General features: G+C 31.5%; 1 protein-coding gene across 7 annotated transcripts in view; it reads left to right on the top strand.

Annotated features, from left to right (window-relative positions):
• Nckap1 (NCK associated protein 1) overlaps positions 1 to 19,784 on the top strand; it is a 110,556-nt gene that overhangs the window by 54,426 nt on the left and 36,346 nt on the right. For all 7 annotated transcript variants that reach the window (XM_048808133.1, XM_048808130.1, XM_048808128.1 and 4 more), the window contains 9 exons: positions 1,503 to 1,559; positions 3,943 to 4,039; positions 4,402 to 4,508; positions 5,375 to 5,507; positions 8,109 to 8,190; positions 9,341 to 9,399; positions 12,928 to 13,073; positions 15,154 to 15,286; positions 18,899 to 19,018. In XM_048808133.1, the coding sequence (XP_048664090.1) occupies positions 1,503 to 1,559; positions 3,943 to 4,039; positions 4,402 to 4,508; positions 5,375 to 5,507; positions 8,109 to 8,190; positions 9,341 to 9,399; positions 12,928 to 13,073; positions 15,154 to 15,286; positions 18,899 to 19,018 (934 nt within the window). The remainder of the gene's footprint in view (positions 1 to 1,502; positions 1,560 to 3,942; positions 4,040 to 4,401; positions 4,509 to 5,374; positions 5,508 to 8,108; positions 8,191 to 9,340; positions 9,400 to 12,927; positions 13,074 to 15,153; positions 15,287 to 18,898; positions 19,019 to 19,784) is intronic.

The following is a 19,784-nucleotide window of genomic DNA, read 5'->3' as shown; positions in this document are numbered from 1 at the left end:
ATAAAATCTATTTATTTTTCTTGATGAATTTTTTAAAAAAATTTTTATTATTAGTTGTTCAAAACATTACATAGTTCTTGACATATCATATTTCATACATTGGATTCAAGTGTGTTATGTTATGAACTCCCATTTTTACCCCGTATACAGATTGCAGTGGTCCTGAGGATCGAACCCAGGGCCTCGGGCCTCGCATGTGCTAGGCAAGCGCTCTACAGCTGAGCCACAATCCCAGCCCCCGTATTAAATATGTTTAACATTTAAAACCAAGTAGTCCGTGTTCATTGAGTGAACTTATGTATGGTACAAGTAAATATAATGACAGTACAAAACCAAGTGATTTTAATTATCTTTTTAAAATGATAAATTTGTCATTGAGAATCTCTATATTTAAATTTGAGAGGTTTAAATGTTTATTAAATTATGAGTGACCAATTTAAAATTTGAATTGTGGTGGTTAAATCATAAGTATAAAAGCTTATTAATAAATATAGAGGCAGAAGATTATAGGATTAATGTGTTTTGACATTTGCTCAAAGAACACGAAGGTATGCAGAAGTTGGAGTTCATTTTGATGTAAGTGGCTTTACCAGTTGTCAGGAAGATATATTTTTCTTTAACATTTTAGGGCCTTTGAGTTTTTATAGTTAGTATTCATCAGTATTTGTTTTTCCAATGACACTTTTAAATTGGATGATGAGAAGAAAACCACATCAAAAGGCTGAAAGATAAAAGGACTATGAAAAACTGAAGTAAATAGAAAGATTTCTGTAAAAGAATCTGTTATGGTTTGGAAAATAAAAGTGGGCATGTGTGTGTGTATGTGTGTTTTTAATAGTAGGTAAAAAAATCACCCATCATTCTGCCTATTAAAAGTAAGCAAGTGATTTTCTGCCTCATTTTTTTCCATCACAGGACCCCTATGCCCAGAGAGTTACTACTACTGTTTATCCCTTATATATGTCTTTTCAGAATTTTTCTGTTTATGGCATAATCTGACTTTATTTTAGTATCTCTGTTGGGCTTATGGAAGCAAAAAGATTTAATAAAATAAAAATCTTCTATGGGTGTGGTGACATGCCTATAATCACAGCTAATCAGGAGGCTGAGGCAGGAGGATCACAAGTTGAAGCTCATTTTGGGCAACTCAGTAAGACCTTGTGTCAAAATAAATAGGGCTGTACATGTAGCTCAGTGGTAGAGCACTTGCCAAGCATTTGTGAAGCCCTGGGTTCAATCCTTAGTACCGTTACAAATGAATAAATAAATAAAAATCTGCATTGTAAAGTTTAATCTTATTGTTGGATTTATTTTTCTAGGAAGACTTTCATGGGGCATTTAATAATCTAGGAAAAGATGTGGACAGACTTCTTCCATTCATTTTATTTAAGGAGCAGTTGATAATAAGTCATTTAGATTGACTTTTAGTATTTCACTGACTCCTTTGTCTGTTAATCATCAAATTAAGATTGACATAATTCAATTTTTCTTTTTACACATAGTTACAATAAACGTATTAATGACATAAGAGAATGCAAGGAGGCAGCTGTGTCACATGCGTAAGTATTTCTCTTTTTTTGTCATACTTTTAATCAAGAGGAATTTCTTAAAGCATTGTTTTTGTGAAGTTAATATAGATTAGTGATGTGCAAGATGTGGCAGTAGAAGAGGGAGAATTTTACTCAAGGAAAAATAATAAGTATATAAGCTCCATCCCTTTGTGTAGACAGATTTTAAACATTTTCTGACTATTGATAAAATTCTCCAAAGTACCATACAAAGGACTTTTGTTTAAGATATCATCTCTTACTGCTGCTATGGTTCCCACACCAATAAATTGTGCTCATTTTTGTATTACCTCATGAAAATTGATTCAATCTCATGCTGTCCCAAGTGTATATGTTTGAAAGTATGCGTACTCCATACCTTTTCCCAATTTTGTTTCTTATATTAGTAAATACATAGATATCCTAAATTAGAAACTAGTGTACTTAAGACCTTTGAATGACTTTCACGTTACCTCATGAAATAATTCTACATAATTTGATATTTCACCTTAATTGTTATGTATGTGATATATATATGTAGAATATTTTCGTCAATGAGCTTTAGATCATGGAGAGAAAATACTATCTGATTCATCAGTATTTCTATAAGGTGGAGAGAAGACAAGTAGTACCATTCCATAAAAGAAAAAAGAAAACCATAAGAAGTTTTAAAATTTAAATTAGGCTGTAGGATAGATATTGGGATTTTAAACCATCTTTATTCATTATATCTATCCTATCATTCATTGTGCCTACTGTTTTCACCTGAATGAGGCACATTTTGTAATTCAAAAATGATTCTCTGCTTGGTGCTTTGTTGCATGCCTGTAATCCCAGTGGCTTGGGAGACTGAGCAGGAGGATTGCAAGTTCAAAGCCAGCCATAGCAACTTATCGAAACCCCAAAGAGCTTAGCAAGACCCTGTCTCAAAAAATAAATAAATTTTAAAATGCATTCTGCTGTCATATATACCTAATTAGAATAAATAAATAAATTAATTAAAAGTAAATAAATAAATACATAAAAAGGGGTAGGGCTATAGCTTGGTGGTTTAGCACCCTGGGTTTAAGCCCTCCCCTCCTCCTCTCCCCCCAAAAAAGAATAAAAAATGATTCTCTAGTTAAAATAACGTACTTTGTGGAGATTATTAGAATTTCTTTCTCGACCTGTAGAAGTACACATTACCATTTCTTCATGGATAGAAATATTATCATGGTTACCTTTTATAAGCATTTTTACACATAATATATTTTTATTCCTTTTATGCTTTTTTAAAAATATAAATAATTATAAAATACTAAGCAGTATTAAGTTCTCTAACTTGTTACCTTGTGCCAGACCCAAGTTCTTTATAAACATTTTCTCTCAGGGTTAATATACACTCTTCATAGCAACCCTATGAAGTGAAATAGTCAAAATAACATGTGTCCATTTTCTTCTCAGAAATGACACCAGATGACTTTAATGTACTATGTCACAGAAAAATAATTCAGATATTCTTTATACTTGTGTTTTAACTCAGATATTATTTATACTTGGGTTTTTGGTATGTTTATTCATATATATAAATATCATTATGTAACTATCTAAAACTTTCTTGAAACAGTGTACATTTTGCATAGTATGAGGTGTTGGAAAATGTAGGACTTTTTTTTTTCCTTCTGTTAATATGTGAGAATAAGACCTAATTTGCATTTTTATTTTAAAATACCTTGTGTAGTTGCTGGGGTTGTTTGTAGCTCAGTGGTACAGTACTTGCCTAGCACTTGTGAGATACTGGGTTCAATACTCAGTACTACATAAAAAAATAAATAAATAAAATAAAGGTATTGTGTCCATCTACAACTAAAATAATATTTTAAAAAATGCCTTTCCATATCTGTTTTTGAACTGACTTGTTTAGACAGTTTAATGGGAATATACTATTTAATGGGAATATACTCAACAAATATGGGTGTCAGTAACTTGATATCTGTTAAGATATGTTTATTTCCATCTGTAATTGACAAAAATGTATATAACAAGATAGAGTTTGCTTTCAAGAATCTCACAGTTAAGTTTATGAAGTGCTTAGCTTACATAGTATTAAAATTGTAGAAATTGTTTAGAAGTAGAAGCCAGATATTGGGAAATGTTTCTTGAAGTATTAGTTTTGATGGGTAGGATTTTTATTGATGGAGAACAGCAGAATAAACATTGCTACAAAAATAACACAAGAAAGGCAACATAAATTTAGGAAGTCATTTAATGATAAACATATAGAAGATTATTTTTATTAGGCCCTCTGTTTCCTAAAAGAACTTTGGAAGTTAACCCTGACATGCTATGTTACTTTAAGTTGCTGATGATAATTTTAATAGAAACAGATAAACTATAATGATATCTTTTCCTATAGTGGTTCAATGCACAGGGAAAGACGCAAGTTTTTACGGTCTGCTCTGAAGGAATTGGCTACTGTTCTTTCTGATCAACCTGGCTTGCTTGGTCCCAAGGTAATTGATTTAATTCTTACTTCAATGTGTATACCATATGAAAAAATTTAAAAGCGTTTCTTCTGTATGAAATTTTACTAAAGTATGAGTCAGGGACTCCATAAAAGGATTTTTGCATTTGGCCAAGAATGAATTTGCTGACTTGACACTCATACATCAAACTTGCCTGCATTTTCCTCTGTTCTTATATGCATGCTCGTCCTACATACCTATAAGTTTTCTTTCGTCCTTTCATGTTAGTGTCTTCCCTTTTGAGTTTAATATTGTTTCTTGCCAATGACTTTTCACTTCGAAAACTGTTATGAATATTTTGTTTTTAATCTTTGAATGAGAGTAAATCATTTTGTTGTTGTTTTTAATAGGCACTTTTTGTTTTTATGGCATTATCTTTTGCCCGTGATGAGATTATCTGGCTACTTCGTCATGCAGATAACATGCCAAAGAAGAGTGCAGATGACTTTATAGATAAGTAAGTTAGTGACATTAGAAAAACATTATTTTCTGTTTATTTTGATTCATGGGCTACAGAATGTGAGGTCTTACATTTGAAGCAAAGTTATTTTGAAAAACATTACAGGGATTTTTGTCAAGATAGGAATATTTGTAACATATCATTAATGATATAAATTAGAAAAATCACCTGATTTGAAATTAGGGCTTATGTGTTTTCTCTAATTAAGTACTAATAATAAAGTTATTGTTTAAGTTATTGTTTATTCTTTTACTATGCCCAGTAATATTTCCTATGAATTTGTTTTTCTAAGTCATTTATTATACAAAATATTTAAATAAGAATCCTTACAGAGTACATTGCAACCCAGTGTGTCATTTGGAATATCTTTCAGTTTTTAATCTGTATTCTTTCAACATGACTTCTTAGGTAAATAAAGTAGAGAAATAAGAGCATACAAAAAATTACTTATTTCTTACTCATCCTCTTTCACTTGTGATATTTTAAAATGATGTATTTGTCAGATGTCCAAATTTCATTTTCATTTCCTTTCTATCAGTTTGAGTATTAGTAGTTTTTCATTTTTCTTTTTAGTTTCTATAATTTCTTTATTCATATGAAATAATTTTGAAAATAAGTATGACATTAAATATTAAAAATGCTCTTTCTTGGGCTGGGGATATAGCTCAGTTGGTCGAGTGCTTGCCTCCCATGCACAAGGCCCTGAGTTCAATCCCCAGCACTACAGAATAAAAGAAAAAGAAAAAGAAAAAAAGAAATGCCCTTTCTCAGAAAGAGTTCTGGAAATAATATCAAAAGCATTTAATATTTTCTTTGATAACAATGCATTTATTCTTTGACATTTCTCTTGAATTTTTAAAAAGGCACATTGCTGAATTAATATTTTACATGGAAGAACTTAGAGCACATGTAAGGAAATATGGACCTGTAATGCAGAGGTATTATGTGCAGTACCTTTCTGGCTTTGATGCTGTTGTCCTCAATGAACTTGTGCAGGTAAAAACTGTTTCATATTATTTTCCCTTTGTTCTTTCCTTCCTAATAATTTGGTAATTGGTTTGTTCACAAACATTTATAAAGTGTAATCATGTGCTCAGCAGTGGAAATATAGATGTAAATAAATCATGGTTGTATCTTGTTAAAAGAACATTTTATAAAGGCGAAGAAAAATTAGTTGTAGTGTAGTATGGTAGGTGTTATGCATAAGTGTGTATAAAGCTCAGGATGAACACAATAAGAGAACAGTTATTTATTCTGGATATGAAAATGTCTTAGTATTATTTTCATTTTGAATTTTCCTCAATTTTTTTTTTTTAAAGGGAGAGAGAGACAGAGAGAGAGAATTTTTTAATATTTATTTTTTAGTTTTCGGTGGACAAACATCTTTATTTGTATGTGGTGCTGAGGATCGAACCCAGCGCCGTGTGCTCGCATGCCAGATGAGCATGCTACCACATGAGCCACATCCCCAGCCCTGTTTTTAGTTTTATCTTTTATAATTTCCATTATTTCTTCAATCGTTTTCACCTTAATGTAAGTTTTCTTTATTCCAAAAAAGTGACCAAAAGGAAAATAGTATTTTATTTTCCTTTATTTTGGGAATCATAGATATCCGAAACTACTGTAAGCTAATAATACAGTTCAGAGAAAGAGCTGTAAAAATTCTCTTTACATAGCTACTGGTCTTCCTATACTAATATATTTCTTCTTTCACCCACTAGATGGAGCTCAGATACTTCCTTTCTAGAATGGCCATTAAGAAAAGAACTGAAATTTAGAGTATCGTTGCTTTGTTATAATTTTATTTGTGAATAGTTATTACTAACCAGATAAACCAGAGGTTATGGTTACTGTTCATTTTTTATTCATATCAGCATGCAATCTAAAAAGGAAACCAAAATTCTGGTTTCATGTGACTTTTTTAATAGCTTTTTTTTGTTGTTGTTGTAGATAAATATAATACCTTTATTTATTTATTTATTTTATGTGGTGCTGAGGATTGAACCCAGTGCCTCACACATGCAAGGCAAGCGCTCTTCCACTGAGCCACATCCCCAGCCCTCATGTGATTTTTTTTTTCTTAAGGTACTAATGTTTTTAATTTTTGAATCTTTGCTGTGGCTATTTGAATATTTGTTTATAGATTTTTGATACAGTGTTAATGTTTAAGTTACTTTAAATCTCTTGGTCTTTTATATAAAGTGGAGTTTACCAACAGTGAGAAAATTTAATTCCTAGCATTTCTTTTGGGATTATAGTATCAGTAGAAGTAATACCAGCAGCAGGAATAATACTGATGTTAAAGGTTGTTAGATTTATTGGTAACAGTTTATTAAATCTATATAATAACTCTGTGAGGATACATATAGTAATCATTATTGACTGAAGGAAAAAGACCTAATGTAACTTGCTCAATATCACATGGATTGTAAGGAATAGAGCCATTCAAACTTAACTCTGAAATCCAAAGTCTGAGCTTTTTACTTCTCTCTTCTGTTGTAAAGTACATTCACAGTTCTTTTAACCTCTTGCTAGAATGTAAATTTTGTTTTTCATTTTTATTTTTTGCTGTTCTGGGAATTAATGCATGCTAGTCAAGCATTCTACCATTAAGATATAACCCGTAAGGATGTAAAGTTATAGCCAAGATTGTAAACCTTTTAATGTATTTTATTGTAATAGTATTAAATTTTTATTGTGGTAAAGCATGTATAATAAAATATACCATTTAGTTATTTATTTTTAATATATATTTTTTAGTTGTAGATGGACACAATACCTTTATTTTGTTTATTTATTTTTATGTGGTACTGAGGATTAAACTCAGTGCCTTACATTTGTGAGGCAAGTGCTCTACTACTGAGCCACAACCCCAGCCCCATCATTTAGTTATTTTTAAATGTGTAGTTCAGTGACATAATATACACTTAAAATTATTGTGTTGGTCTATATGTTTGTTAGCTAAGCATTTGCTTTTTTTAAAAAATATATACATATATATAATTTATTTATTTATTTTTTGCAGTGCTGAGTGTTGAACTTAGAGATTTGTTCATGGTAGGAAAGCACCTTACCATTGAGCTATGCTCCGAGCCCCCAAATATTCATCATCTCAGCCATTTTGAAAGGGCACTTTTTTATAATCCTAATTTTCTTGAAGTATAATTTATATGTTATTAAAAATTATCCATTTTTATTGTATGTTTTGAATTTTGGCAGTGTATATATCCATTTAACTGCTACCACATTTAAGATGTAGAACATTTCCAACACCTATAAAAGTTTTTTGGTACACCTTTATGATAGATTCCCCCACAGATCCCCAACAACAACTGATTTGCTGGCAATATAATTTTGCCTGTTACAAAATTATCATATAAGTGGAATCATACACTTTGTAATCTTATTTTTTTATTTCTTTCACCTAGCAGAATGTTTTTGAGATTCTTATTGTTGTATATCAGTATTTATTCCTTTTTATTTCTGAAAAATGTTCCATAGCATGACTGTACCACTTTATCTATCTGCTAGTTGATGGACCTGTGAGTTTTTTCTTAATTAGATCTTTTTTAATATTACTTTTTGTTCATTTTATAGAATCTTTCTGTTTGCCCTGAGGATGAATCAATCATCATGTCTTCTTTTGTTAACACTATGACTTCACTAAGCGTGAAACAAGGTAAGTCTTTTTAGTAAAGGCATTTTTTTTTTCTTTTCTCTTCTTAATTGATTTTAAAGTTTGATTATTAAGGAGAAAATTTAACAGTGAATTTTTAGAGAATTATCTCATCCTTGAACGTATGTGGCCTTTTTTTTTTAAACTTTGTTGTCTCTAAAGCAAATATTTTCAAAATGGGTTTGTGATCATAAGAATGGTGTCTTGATATTTCTTATTTGGGGGAAAAAGAAATATTCTATAACAAAAATAAAACAAGAAAGGATACGGAGTATTCTAATGAAGTGTCAGAGAGCTTAGGAGAGAAGTTTACTTCTTCTAGCATAACTGCCTCCTTTATCTTTATAGTATTTGAGAAGTGTTTCACTATCTTAGTTCTTAAATTAAAAGCTTTTATTTTTGTTTTTTAATTATATACATAATGAAAATTTTACCATTTAACCACTTTGGCCCATGTAGTTCAATGGTGTTAGGAATGTTCAGAGTCTCGTACAACAAAGCTCCAGAAATTTTTCATCTTTAAAAACTGAAACTCTGGCCATTAAGCAACATTCCATTTTCTTCTCTTATCGACACCTAGCAAAACCATTCTATTCTCTATTCCTATGAGTTTGACTTCTCTATATACCTCATATAAATAAACTATACAGTTTTGATTCTTTGAGATAGGCTTCTTTTATTTATATGAGTATGTGGTGATGGGATCTCAGTTTGTTGCCCGGGCTGGCCTTGAACTCTTTGAACTCAGGTGGTCCTCTTTAGCCTTCCATGTAGCTGGGACTTCAGGTGCATGCCATTGCATTCAGCTCTATTTTATTTCACTGAATGTAGTGTCCCCAAGGTTCAGTCATATTGTAACCATGTATCAGAGTTTTCTTTCTTTTTAAGACAGAATAATATTCCATTAATAATTATGTGCTACGTTTTGTTCATCCATTTATCTGTTAAGAATGTTTAAGTTGCTTCCACCGTTGGCTATTATGAATAGTACGGTTGTAAACATGGGTTTACACATGTCTTTCAGACTCTGGATTTAATTCTTTTGGTTATATACTCAGAAATGAAAATGTTTTAACTCTTAAATTATATGATGTAATTATAGATTTGTGAAAACATTAATTTGCTTTGTAATCTTTTCTCCCCATTTTTGCAGTTGAAGATGGAGAAGTATTTGATTTCAGAGGAATGAGATTAGATTGGTTTAGATTACAGGTATGAATAACAATTTTTATTATTGTTCTGTTTTGTTCTTCATTTTAGTTAACATGAAAAATTTTATAGACGATATATATAATATGTATTTATAGAAGATATATATAGGGAAAGACTTTATTTATTAGGAAGACTTTCTTTGCATATTAACTATAAAAGAAACACAGGGTACTAGTTATTAAGTTTACTTTAAGACAATATAACAGTGCTTTTCAATAAAGTAGATTATAATTTTATAATTTAAAACAAATTATAAAAATTTAAAACTTAAATACCAATCTCTTTTGATTATCCTGATTCAGATATTTAAAGTAAAAGCATAAAATCTTTTTTTAAAAAAAATATATATAATCCAGTTATTGACTGTTTTAAAATAAAGAACCAGTTAGTAAAAATTTTAGGCTTGCGGACCATCCAGTCTCTGTTATTGTTCTGAGAGCAACTATAAACAATATATAAATGTGGGGTCATGGCTGTGTTCAAATAAAACTTTTATAAAAAAACAAATAACTAGGTCAGAGGCCATTGTCTATCATCATCAACTGATCTAGTGATGTAAGCTTTAATTTTCTGAAATGCAGAAATAGTTTTAGATTTCAACAGTGTTCAGTTATATAGATCTCTCACATGGTTTTAAAGGGCTTTAAAGTTGAAACTAACATTTTTCTATGTACTGTCAATTTAACAATAGAATTTTGTTGCCCTTTAAATGATTCTAGTACTTAGAAGAAAAGGAAGAGAGGAATTATTCTCTTCTTTGCAGATTTTATAATCTAGCTATGGAAAGAAGGCATAAAAGATGTAAACAATTAAAAGGCAGTTGTAAACCTAAAAGATTGGGAGATTTTGGATAGAATATAATTATTCATTAAATATAGTCTTCTCAGAAGGGAGAAAGCTTTTGTGAAGTAGGAATTGCTAATAATAACTTTAAAGAGAAAGCCAGATTTTACCTGGAAATTGAAAGATGGGTAGAATTTGAATTAGAAAATAGCTTGTCCAGGAAAAGGGCAAACAGTGAATAAAGGGCAAATAAAGAGACTTTTAATATGAAGTTTTAATATAAGAAGGAGCAGATATTCACAAAATAAATGAATGATTTGACTTTGACTACTGATAATTGGTTTCAGTTAGAAGAGTTCTTGGAAAAGGAACCTGGCGTAAGAGACAGAAAGAGTTCTGTAGATAAATATCAGTAGCTCCTTTGGTAGAACAGGGCCAATGGAAGTTTTTGGGAGAATATTAGTAGTGTGCTTTGTACCTTCACTGGAGTCCCATCCAATTTTGATCCTAAAGTTCAAATTTGATCCTAATGTTCTTCAATAGGTCACTTTAATGTTTTCTCTTTTTTCCTGCTCTTAAAAGAAGAATTCGGTCTTCATGTATTCTTTGTCATTTTTTCTCCTACATTCTAAAGGGTCTCATTCCCCTGTTTTCCATCAGTCCCTTAGTCATCTTTAGTTCCTTTTCAAATATCTCATTCCTTTTTGTATTCTAAATTATTTGGTTTGCTCTTATCTTAGACTTTTTTCTAAATTGTAGATGGACACAGTACTTTTATTTTTATATATATATATATATTATGTGGTGCTGAGGATTGAACCCTCGCATATGCTAAGCAAACACTCTGCCACTGAGGTACCAAAGTCCTATCTTAGACTTTTATTTAAAAGCATTTAATAGTTTATATTTCTCTTTCCATTGTTGTCAGTCCTTTCACAGGAGTGTTTTATATCACGTAATCTCATTTTGTTAGTTTCTTCTAAATTTTTTTTGTAATGTTATTTAAATTCTGAGTCGTTAAAATGACATTAGTTAGTGGAAGTCTTTATTGAACTCATGGCCACAACTGATTCCTCTTTACACTCTAAAGCTGATTAAAGGTAAATAAATCTAATAAGGCTTAGTTTGTTATAAATATCAAGAGTATATTTTGACCTCAGAGTATTGTCTTCATTATTCTTCATTCCCACCCCTTTCCTGACAGACTAAGTCAATAAAATGCAAAACTCTGCTTTCTGTATGGTGTTGCTATCTTAGTGAATGGTAACATCATCCACCCAACGGCCCTTGCCATGGTAGAGTTTGAAATTTGATTTTTATCATAGACTTAGAAGGCAAGTTCTTAATGTTTCATGGATTTTGGCAAAAGACCTGGGCCTCCTTGGGCAGAGACCAAGTACTTTATTATTCACAGTACAGGAAACAGTGTGAGGATTAGCATATATGCTTTGATTTGTCCATATCTAATAAGTCCTGCAGTGGTGGCCAGGGGGAGCTGTGTAACATGCAGTGGATTTGTGTCGTAGCTAAGGAACACTGAGTTTGAGGAGCTTTGCATTCTGTCATCAACATATTGTATGCTTGCTGTTTGATCCAAGGAAAACATTACTTCACCTCTCAAGTTTGGTATCTGCAAAACAACTCTGAGAAGTATCCTGGGGAATAAGTAATACAGACCTTGCATTTCTTGCATACCCACCAAATGTATGGGAGTGCATGAGATCCATGAAGGACGTCCCCCAACACCCAGAACTCTGGCCAACATCTGTAATTCTTCTGTTGCCCATCATATCTAGTAATTTCCCAGATTAAGCTCTTTAATTGGTTTCTATCCTAGACCAGATCATCATAGTCTTTGTCTGATTTATTGTCACCATGGCTTTCAAATAGATTTCTGCCTCATTTTCTCATCCTACCTGCACTTGACCATTTCTCCACTCCCTCCATGCAGAACAATCTTTCTGAGACAAAAACTGGTAATTACACAGAACCCTTTCTGGTTCACCAAAAATTCAAATTCTTTAGCATGATATATAATGCTGTAAATGATCTAGTTAAAACTCATTTTCACCATTTTTCTTGTTTTGTTTATGAACTCTGGGCATAGTAAGCAGTATTTATTCCATAGGCACTTCCCTTATTATTCTCTGTCCTCTGAAATGTCCACAGGCATGAGTCTGTTCTTTTGTGATTTGGTATCTTAGTCATGGAATTTCTTTTCTTATAACCTGTCTTGATGATTTGAGTTAAGTTCTATTAACTTTTTGGCTGGCTTACCCTAATTTTTTACTATCTTCCAGACTTTTATAGAATCCTTCAAATCAGTGCAGTGTATAGTATACAGTTTTTTTAGTGATTCAGTATAATCTAAAATATCACTGAGTCAACATATACAATACTTAGTTTCATCTTTTGTTTACTGTATCATTTTCTTAAGAGTGAAAATTTCTTTAGGTAAGGTTAACATAAAAACAAATTGCTTTTTCCTTTTAATATTATTAACTTTTGTAATTTGTGATTTAAGATGACCCATATCTTAAATTCTATTTTATGGACCTTAATTTATTTAAAAATATTCTTGATAGGAATTTCAAGTTAGGATCACTAAGACAAAATAAAAAGATGAACAGTATCACAATAAATGGTTTAAATATTTTTCAGTAATGGATGTTTCCCCCCTATAGAAGATAGGTCAGTCTTTGGTCTCTACATAAACTACTTTTGTTTTTTATTGTGCTTTTACAGGCATATACTAGTGTCTCTAAGGCTTCACTTGGCCTTGCTGATCACCGAGAGCTTGGAAAGATGATGAATACAATAATCTTTCATACAAAAATGGTAGATTCCTTGGTGGAAATGTTGGTGGAAACATCAGATCTGTCCATATTTTGGTATGTTGTAATTTTCCTCAAATCTGGATTTGAAGTTTTTAGTAGCCAAATATAAGTTTCTTGACTGTTCCTATGTTAGTCTGGTTTTTAAGATAATTCAGTAAGACTCTTAAGAATAAAGGAAATAGGAGGCCAGGTGTGGTTTGTGTGCCTGTAATCCCCGCTGCTTGGAAGACTGAGGCAGGAGAATTGCAAGTTCAAACCTAGCCTCAGCAACTTAACAAGACCCTAAGTAACTCAGTGAGACCCTGTTTCTAAATTAATACAAAACAACAAAAAAGGGCTGGAGATGTGGCTCAGTGGTTAAGTGCCCCTGGATTCACTCTCCAGTTCCCTAACCCCCCCCCCCCCAAAAAAAAAAAAAAACAAAGGAAATAGTAGAATTACTTTAAAACTTGCCAACAAAATGTACCAAGATGGGGTTGGGGTTTAATGTCTAGGTTTAATTCTCGATAAGAACAATCCTTTTGATGTGAATTTTGTTTCTTAGGTTTTGTTTGAGGGCATGAAAAACATCCCCTCCTTTGCATAGTTTGACCAAGGGGCCAAAAGTTGTGCATCAGGGTCAAGTAGAATAAATAAATATTAGAAGTTATTAAGTTATCTGGTAATTTCACTTCCATTGTGCTAAGTTAAATATTAGTATTATAATGATGATTCCCTATATTGTGCTTTACTGTCCTTTGTTTCAGTCATAGCCTCTTTATTAGTACTTAGAACTGGAGTTTACTTTTTGCCCCTTTTCTTCCTTCCTAGAAACCTTTGAAGAAAGGTTATATTTTTGGTATTTAATAAATGTTTGAATGCATAAATGAACTTGTTTGTGATCAGACTAATAAACAGTAGAGCTAGGATTCAAACCTCAAGTCTTCTGGCTCACAGCTTTATAATATTAACTATATTTCCTGATATTTGGCCCTTTTTTCCTTCTTTTATTTTTTAATATTAGGGAAGTGAATTATAATAACCAAGTCTGTCTTTTTATTTCTAAAATGTTGAGGTAACCTGAGTGAATAATGGTAGTAATTTCTAGCTATTGAACAGAGATCACTGTGAAAAACTCTTCCTTTCTTTTATTTTGGAAAATAGCCTAATCCATGATCATTTGTGCACTTTGTTGAAAATAGTGTTAGCACTATTATAAACGAAATCTAACTCATCAGGTAGAAAAGGCCAGCTTCTTAAAGGAACTCATGAACACATCCGTATGTACACTTTTTAGCTTTAGATATATCACATGTCAGATTCATAAGAATTTTAAAGGTTATTTGGATACCTATATTACTTTCTGACCCAAAGGCTATCCTAGAAAAAAAATTGGGACATTTTAGGTATTCAGATACTTTTAGCCACAGAAAGGTTTCTATGACAAAAGAAAGGTACAAGAATTAGATATTCCTCTCATTTTCTTAAACTAAAAGCACTTTGAATAATGTTTAAATTTGTAATTTTTAGTCATACTTCATTAAATTTTATCCATATCCTTTCACAGTTGCATTCTAATTTACATGTCATATCCAGCATAGAAACACGTTTACTGTTTCTGTTTTTCTCATTACTCTGAGACATACTGCATTGTATTCACGTATACTCTTTTACATTTAGATTTAACATGTTAAATTTGGATGTAGTTTAAAATTGATGGCATGTGATTATATATTCAGCAGTGTTTTCTATTCTCATTGGTACTTAAATTAATGGTGTCTCTTAAAATTGATGACTCAACTTTGATGAAATTAATAATGTAACACTTGAATATATATAGTCCTATTCCATAGATGTGGCTTATTTTCTCTTTAATTTTTTATTTTAAATATTTCTTAATGATATACAAATAACATCTGTATTACTCCGAAATTATTATTAGCATGTAAAAGAAGCCTTTTTTCCCCTGTAAAATAACTATTCCTAAGGGAATAAATCCCACTGGTTGGCAACTTTCATTCGCTTGAATCAAACTGAATTAATTGTCAGTATCATGTTAGAAAATTTTTGTTTTAACTATTAATATATTACTATTTATAAGTGTCTGTAACTATAAAAATTACAATTCTAATTTTCAATTTGTTTCTTAATATAGTTTTTATAGTCGAGCTTTTGAGAAGATGTTTCAACAATGTTTGGAGTTACCCTCTCAGTCAAGATACTCAATTGCATTTCCGCTACTTTGCACTCATTTTATGAGTTGCACACATGAATTGTGTCCAGAAGAGGTAATTTCAGTGAAGTACTGTGATTTATGTGGTCTGCAGAGTGAACTAGATCAAACTTGTAGCCAAGTAATGTTTTCAAAGTGGGTTACTTCACACTTAAAGCATTTTTATGCAGAATAAAAAAAATTCTTGCATAGATAATTTGATTAAGGTGTAATAGCTAAAATATATATGTGGATGAATAAATATATGTATGTATATGTTAGAACATTTAATAAAGCCACTTGTAATTGCCTTTATTAAAATAAATGTTGAGACAGTTTCCCACTGAACACAGCATGGTGATGTGTATTCATCTAACCCCTGCTGGAGGAATTGTGACACTATATAAGTGTCATATATTATGTCCCTGCTGCAACTTTAAACAAGCAAAATGCAAAGTTGATAATATCTAAATTTTCCTTCATCCCATACTTTACAAAAAAAGTCATATGGAGTAGTTATACTTTGAATTTAGTTTACAGAATGAAACCAAAATGTATAAATTTTGTGTTTCCTAACACTTCAGTGTACATTGTATCTTTGTACATTTTGCCTGACTTGCCCTACTTAAAGTATTTTTTGCTATATAAACTTTAACAGTTATTAAACAATGTTTTCTTTTTGGTTACATAATGTTCTGGATATGGAGATGTTACATATAGTTCTTACTATTGTGTTAGGATGAGACTTAACTGCTCTATCTTCCACTGTACATAGTGTACATTGGGGTTGATATAGCACTGCTGGAAACAAGAAGAAACTGGACTAGAATAGCACTTTGTATTTAGTCTGTATTCATCGTGGATGCCTTCCTTAATAGCCATATGCAAAAAAATAAAATATTTATGAAAAAAAAGGTGGGTCAGGTAATATTTATGGTAAAGATAAGTTTGTATAGTTGCTTGCTTTTCATCTTAAACTATTAGTGAAAGCACTTGAAAATTTAGATAATGGATTACTGAGTAAACAAAATAAAAAAGACATTTCTGACTTATGTTAATAGATACATTAAACAAAATCCATATTTGCTGATGTTTGTGAGGTGTACACACACACACACACATACACAATTGCTGAACAATTGAACTAATCAGTTTTATTGAGCCCAAGTATCAAGCACAAAGTTCCAAAATGTACCCAGTATCATGGGGTAGTGATCTATGGTACTTCATGGTGGCATAGATAATAATAAGGTGTGTTTTTAAATTGTTGGACTACCTTTTAAATGTTCTCACCACAAAAAAAGTGAGTTGGTGAAGTGATAGATACATTAATTAGCTTGAATGAATCTTTTTTTTTTTTTTTTTTTTTTGTACCAGGATTGAACCCAGGGAGCTTAACCTAACTGAGCTACATTCCAAGTCCTTAGTTTTTTTTTTTTTATTTTGATACAAGGTCTTACTGAGTTGCTTAGGGCCTCAATAAGTTGCTGAGGCTAGCTTTGAATTCTTGATCCTCCCGCCTCAGTGTCCTGAATTGCAGGGATTATAGGCTTGCACCCCCATGCCTGGCATTGATTGGATCTTTGTACAATTCTCATATAGTTCAAAACATTAGGGCGCTGGATGTATAGATCAGCAGTAGAGTGCTTGCCTCACGTGCAAGTCCCTGGGTTTGATTCTTATCACATTATATCCTACACACACACACTCTCACTCTCTCTCTATCTCTCTCTTACTATTTGTCAAAAGAGGGAAAAAATATATTCAATGTTTCTTCTAATCTTTAAAGAAGAAATACCGTTTTCTAAGTGTGGTAATAAGAATATATATTAAAATTAATGTATTTCTTTTAAACTTAGTGTTTTGTTCTATAACTTAGATCTGCAAAACTTGTAGAAAAGAAACTTGAGACTAGAATAACATTGTCAGAATCTTTAAGCATTAGGTAATATCTATTGTACATTGTATGCCAATATTCCATGGAAAGAGGACTTTGAGACATAATAGCTTGAAGGAAGGTTTTGGGGAAATACTTTTAGAATTAATACCTGTGCAACAATTTTAATAGATTTATAGATTTTTCTTAGATGGAATGGATTTTTTTTTCATCCCAAGCTTGACACTTAAGACATGCTATTCACTCTTCCTCACCGTCATGCCCTATAGATACCACAGTCTGGATACTCTAGTATTCACATGTAAGCTATACACATCCTCTCATATACTTTAAGTCATCCCTTGATGGCTTATAATACCTAATACAATGTAAGTCCTGTTTAAATAGTTAAGTATGACAAATATAGAGAATATTGACAAGGAATAAAGTCTATACTTATCCAGTATTGATGCAATTATTTCCCTCAAATATTTCCAATCCATGGTTGGTCGAGTCTGTGGTTGAGGAATCTGTGGATATCGAGGGCTATCTATTCAGTAAATGGATTCCATCTTTCACCTGGATTATTGTTGTGGGCTCCTTAGCCATTGTCCTCTAAAAGTCTATGTTCAGCACTGCAGTAAGAGGCAGAGGGAGGATAGTAGACTTGTATAGCATGTTGAGAACAGTTGTTTTTTACTCTCTAGCAGGTAAACAATATTTAATTGTATCTGGCTGCAGATCCCTTTTGGTTTGGCTTCCTGTTGTATTAGTTTTAAAGGGCATTTTAAGTAAAGTACATTGTAAAGTCTCATGATGAATCTAGGAAAGTTAATTTTTATGTCAAGTATTTTAAAATTTTCTTATATTTCAGCAAAATAGGAATACTATATGTAATCTCTACATTTATAACTATGGAAGGAAGGGAAACTTTTAGTAAATTTGTTTTTTTTTGTAAAGCATCACAAATGTATTGTGCAAAAAAAATTATGGCATTATATCTTCAACATCCTAGTTGCCGTTGAAAAGAAAAAACAATCAAACTGTTATAACTCACCAGAATTGGAGAAAATACAGGGGGTGGGGTATGACTTAGTGGTAGAGCCCTTGCTAGCATTCACAAGCCCTGGTTTTAATCCCCAGCACTGCCAAAAATAAAAATACAGATTCCTATAGAGATGTTATATTTGAGAGAGAAATTGTGTGTATCTTTACATATACATATATAGTATGATAAAACTTAAAATTTTCTTTTTGTTTTGTTCAAAGAATACTTGCTTATTAGACTTTTCTTCTTTTTCTCTCCCTCTTTCTTCTATTCCCCCTGGTAAGGGATGACTGGTTTTAGAAATTTTTAATGTCTTATGAGTTTAACAACTTGATTTCTAATGCTTTTATTTAAATATTTTTCTTTTTCTGTTTACATGTAAATTTAAGATGAGATAAGACTGAAAAACTATTAAAATTTGTTCTTACATATGTGTTTAATATTTTAATGTTACATAACTGGATTAAAGACTTTGTGGATATGAAAATTAAATGCATAGTTTTTTATGTTAAGGAAATACTGATCTTTGAAGATTCTTCCTAATCATACATTTGTATAATCAACAAGTACTTGTTATTTCATGTTAACTCTGTGCAAATACAATATAGTAGATTAATTGTTAAAAAGAGGTCAAAGAAATCTATAACATCATTCACTCCTTATTGCAGAATAAGACTTTAGCCTAATTTTCCATGTTTTCTTAGTGTTTTAATTCAGATTACTTTCTTGTAACTATTATTATTGTTATCATTTTATTTTAACAGAGACATCATATTGGAGATCGCAGTCTTTCCTTATGTAATATGTTCCTGGATGAAATGGCTAAACAAGCTCGAAATCTCATTACTGATATTTGCACAGAACAGTGTACTCTTAGTGACCAGGTATAATTTGCCAATTTATCATTTAGTGTTTTAGGAAAGACTCATAGGGATTAGTACTTCTTACATTTTTGAATGTTCCTGATAGTTTATGCCCTTTGTAACAGAAAGTTATTGGCTGTACTTATAATCCTTGTTTCACATTGCCTTTCTCTGAGTATTTTAAATGTTCATTTTCTTCTGTTATAAAGTTTTCCTTTGAGAGTCTCATGATGATATAATTCTTTCTGTTCCAAATCAGTTTTTGACTAGATGGTTGTAAGATTTATATGACATTAGTTTTCCAGGTCTTGGAAGGAGTAGTTGTTCAGAATAATTTTTCTTACTGCCCAGAACACTTTTTTTCCTGTGGTTTCCATAAAGTATTAACAAAAATAACTGCTTGCTATTTCAAATTTCCTAAGTCTTTTTTCTACTTCACATCTGCATCTTCTCTTTCATTCATCTCTGTTGTCCTTATCTTGTCCTAATTTTGATTTCACTTCTAGGAGTTTCTCCTCAGTGTGGGGCACTCAAAGAGAGATCTGGCTGGTCATTTTGACAGTTAATGGGGATTGAACTGTTTTAGCCTCATCAAAACATATTGTAGGCCTCTTGCACTTACTTCCTTTCAACTTAATTCTATAGACTTGTGGAATTTGCTTTTCCCAGTGTCATCAATTTCCCTTTTGTGTCTCCCCGTTTTTCACACAGACACTATAGAATGACTAAATTTATTTCTCTGGCTCGGCACTATCCAGTAGAAATATTATGTGAGTCATATATGTAA

Source organism: Marmota marmota, unplaced genomic scaffold (assembly GCF_001458135.2).
Source record: "Marmota marmota marmota unplaced genomic scaffold, marMar, whole genome shotgun sequence".
Lineage (NCBI taxonomy): Eukaryota > Metazoa > Chordata > Mammalia > Rodentia > Sciuridae > Marmota > Marmota marmota.
This window is presented reverse-complemented; position numbering and strand designations above follow the sequence as displayed.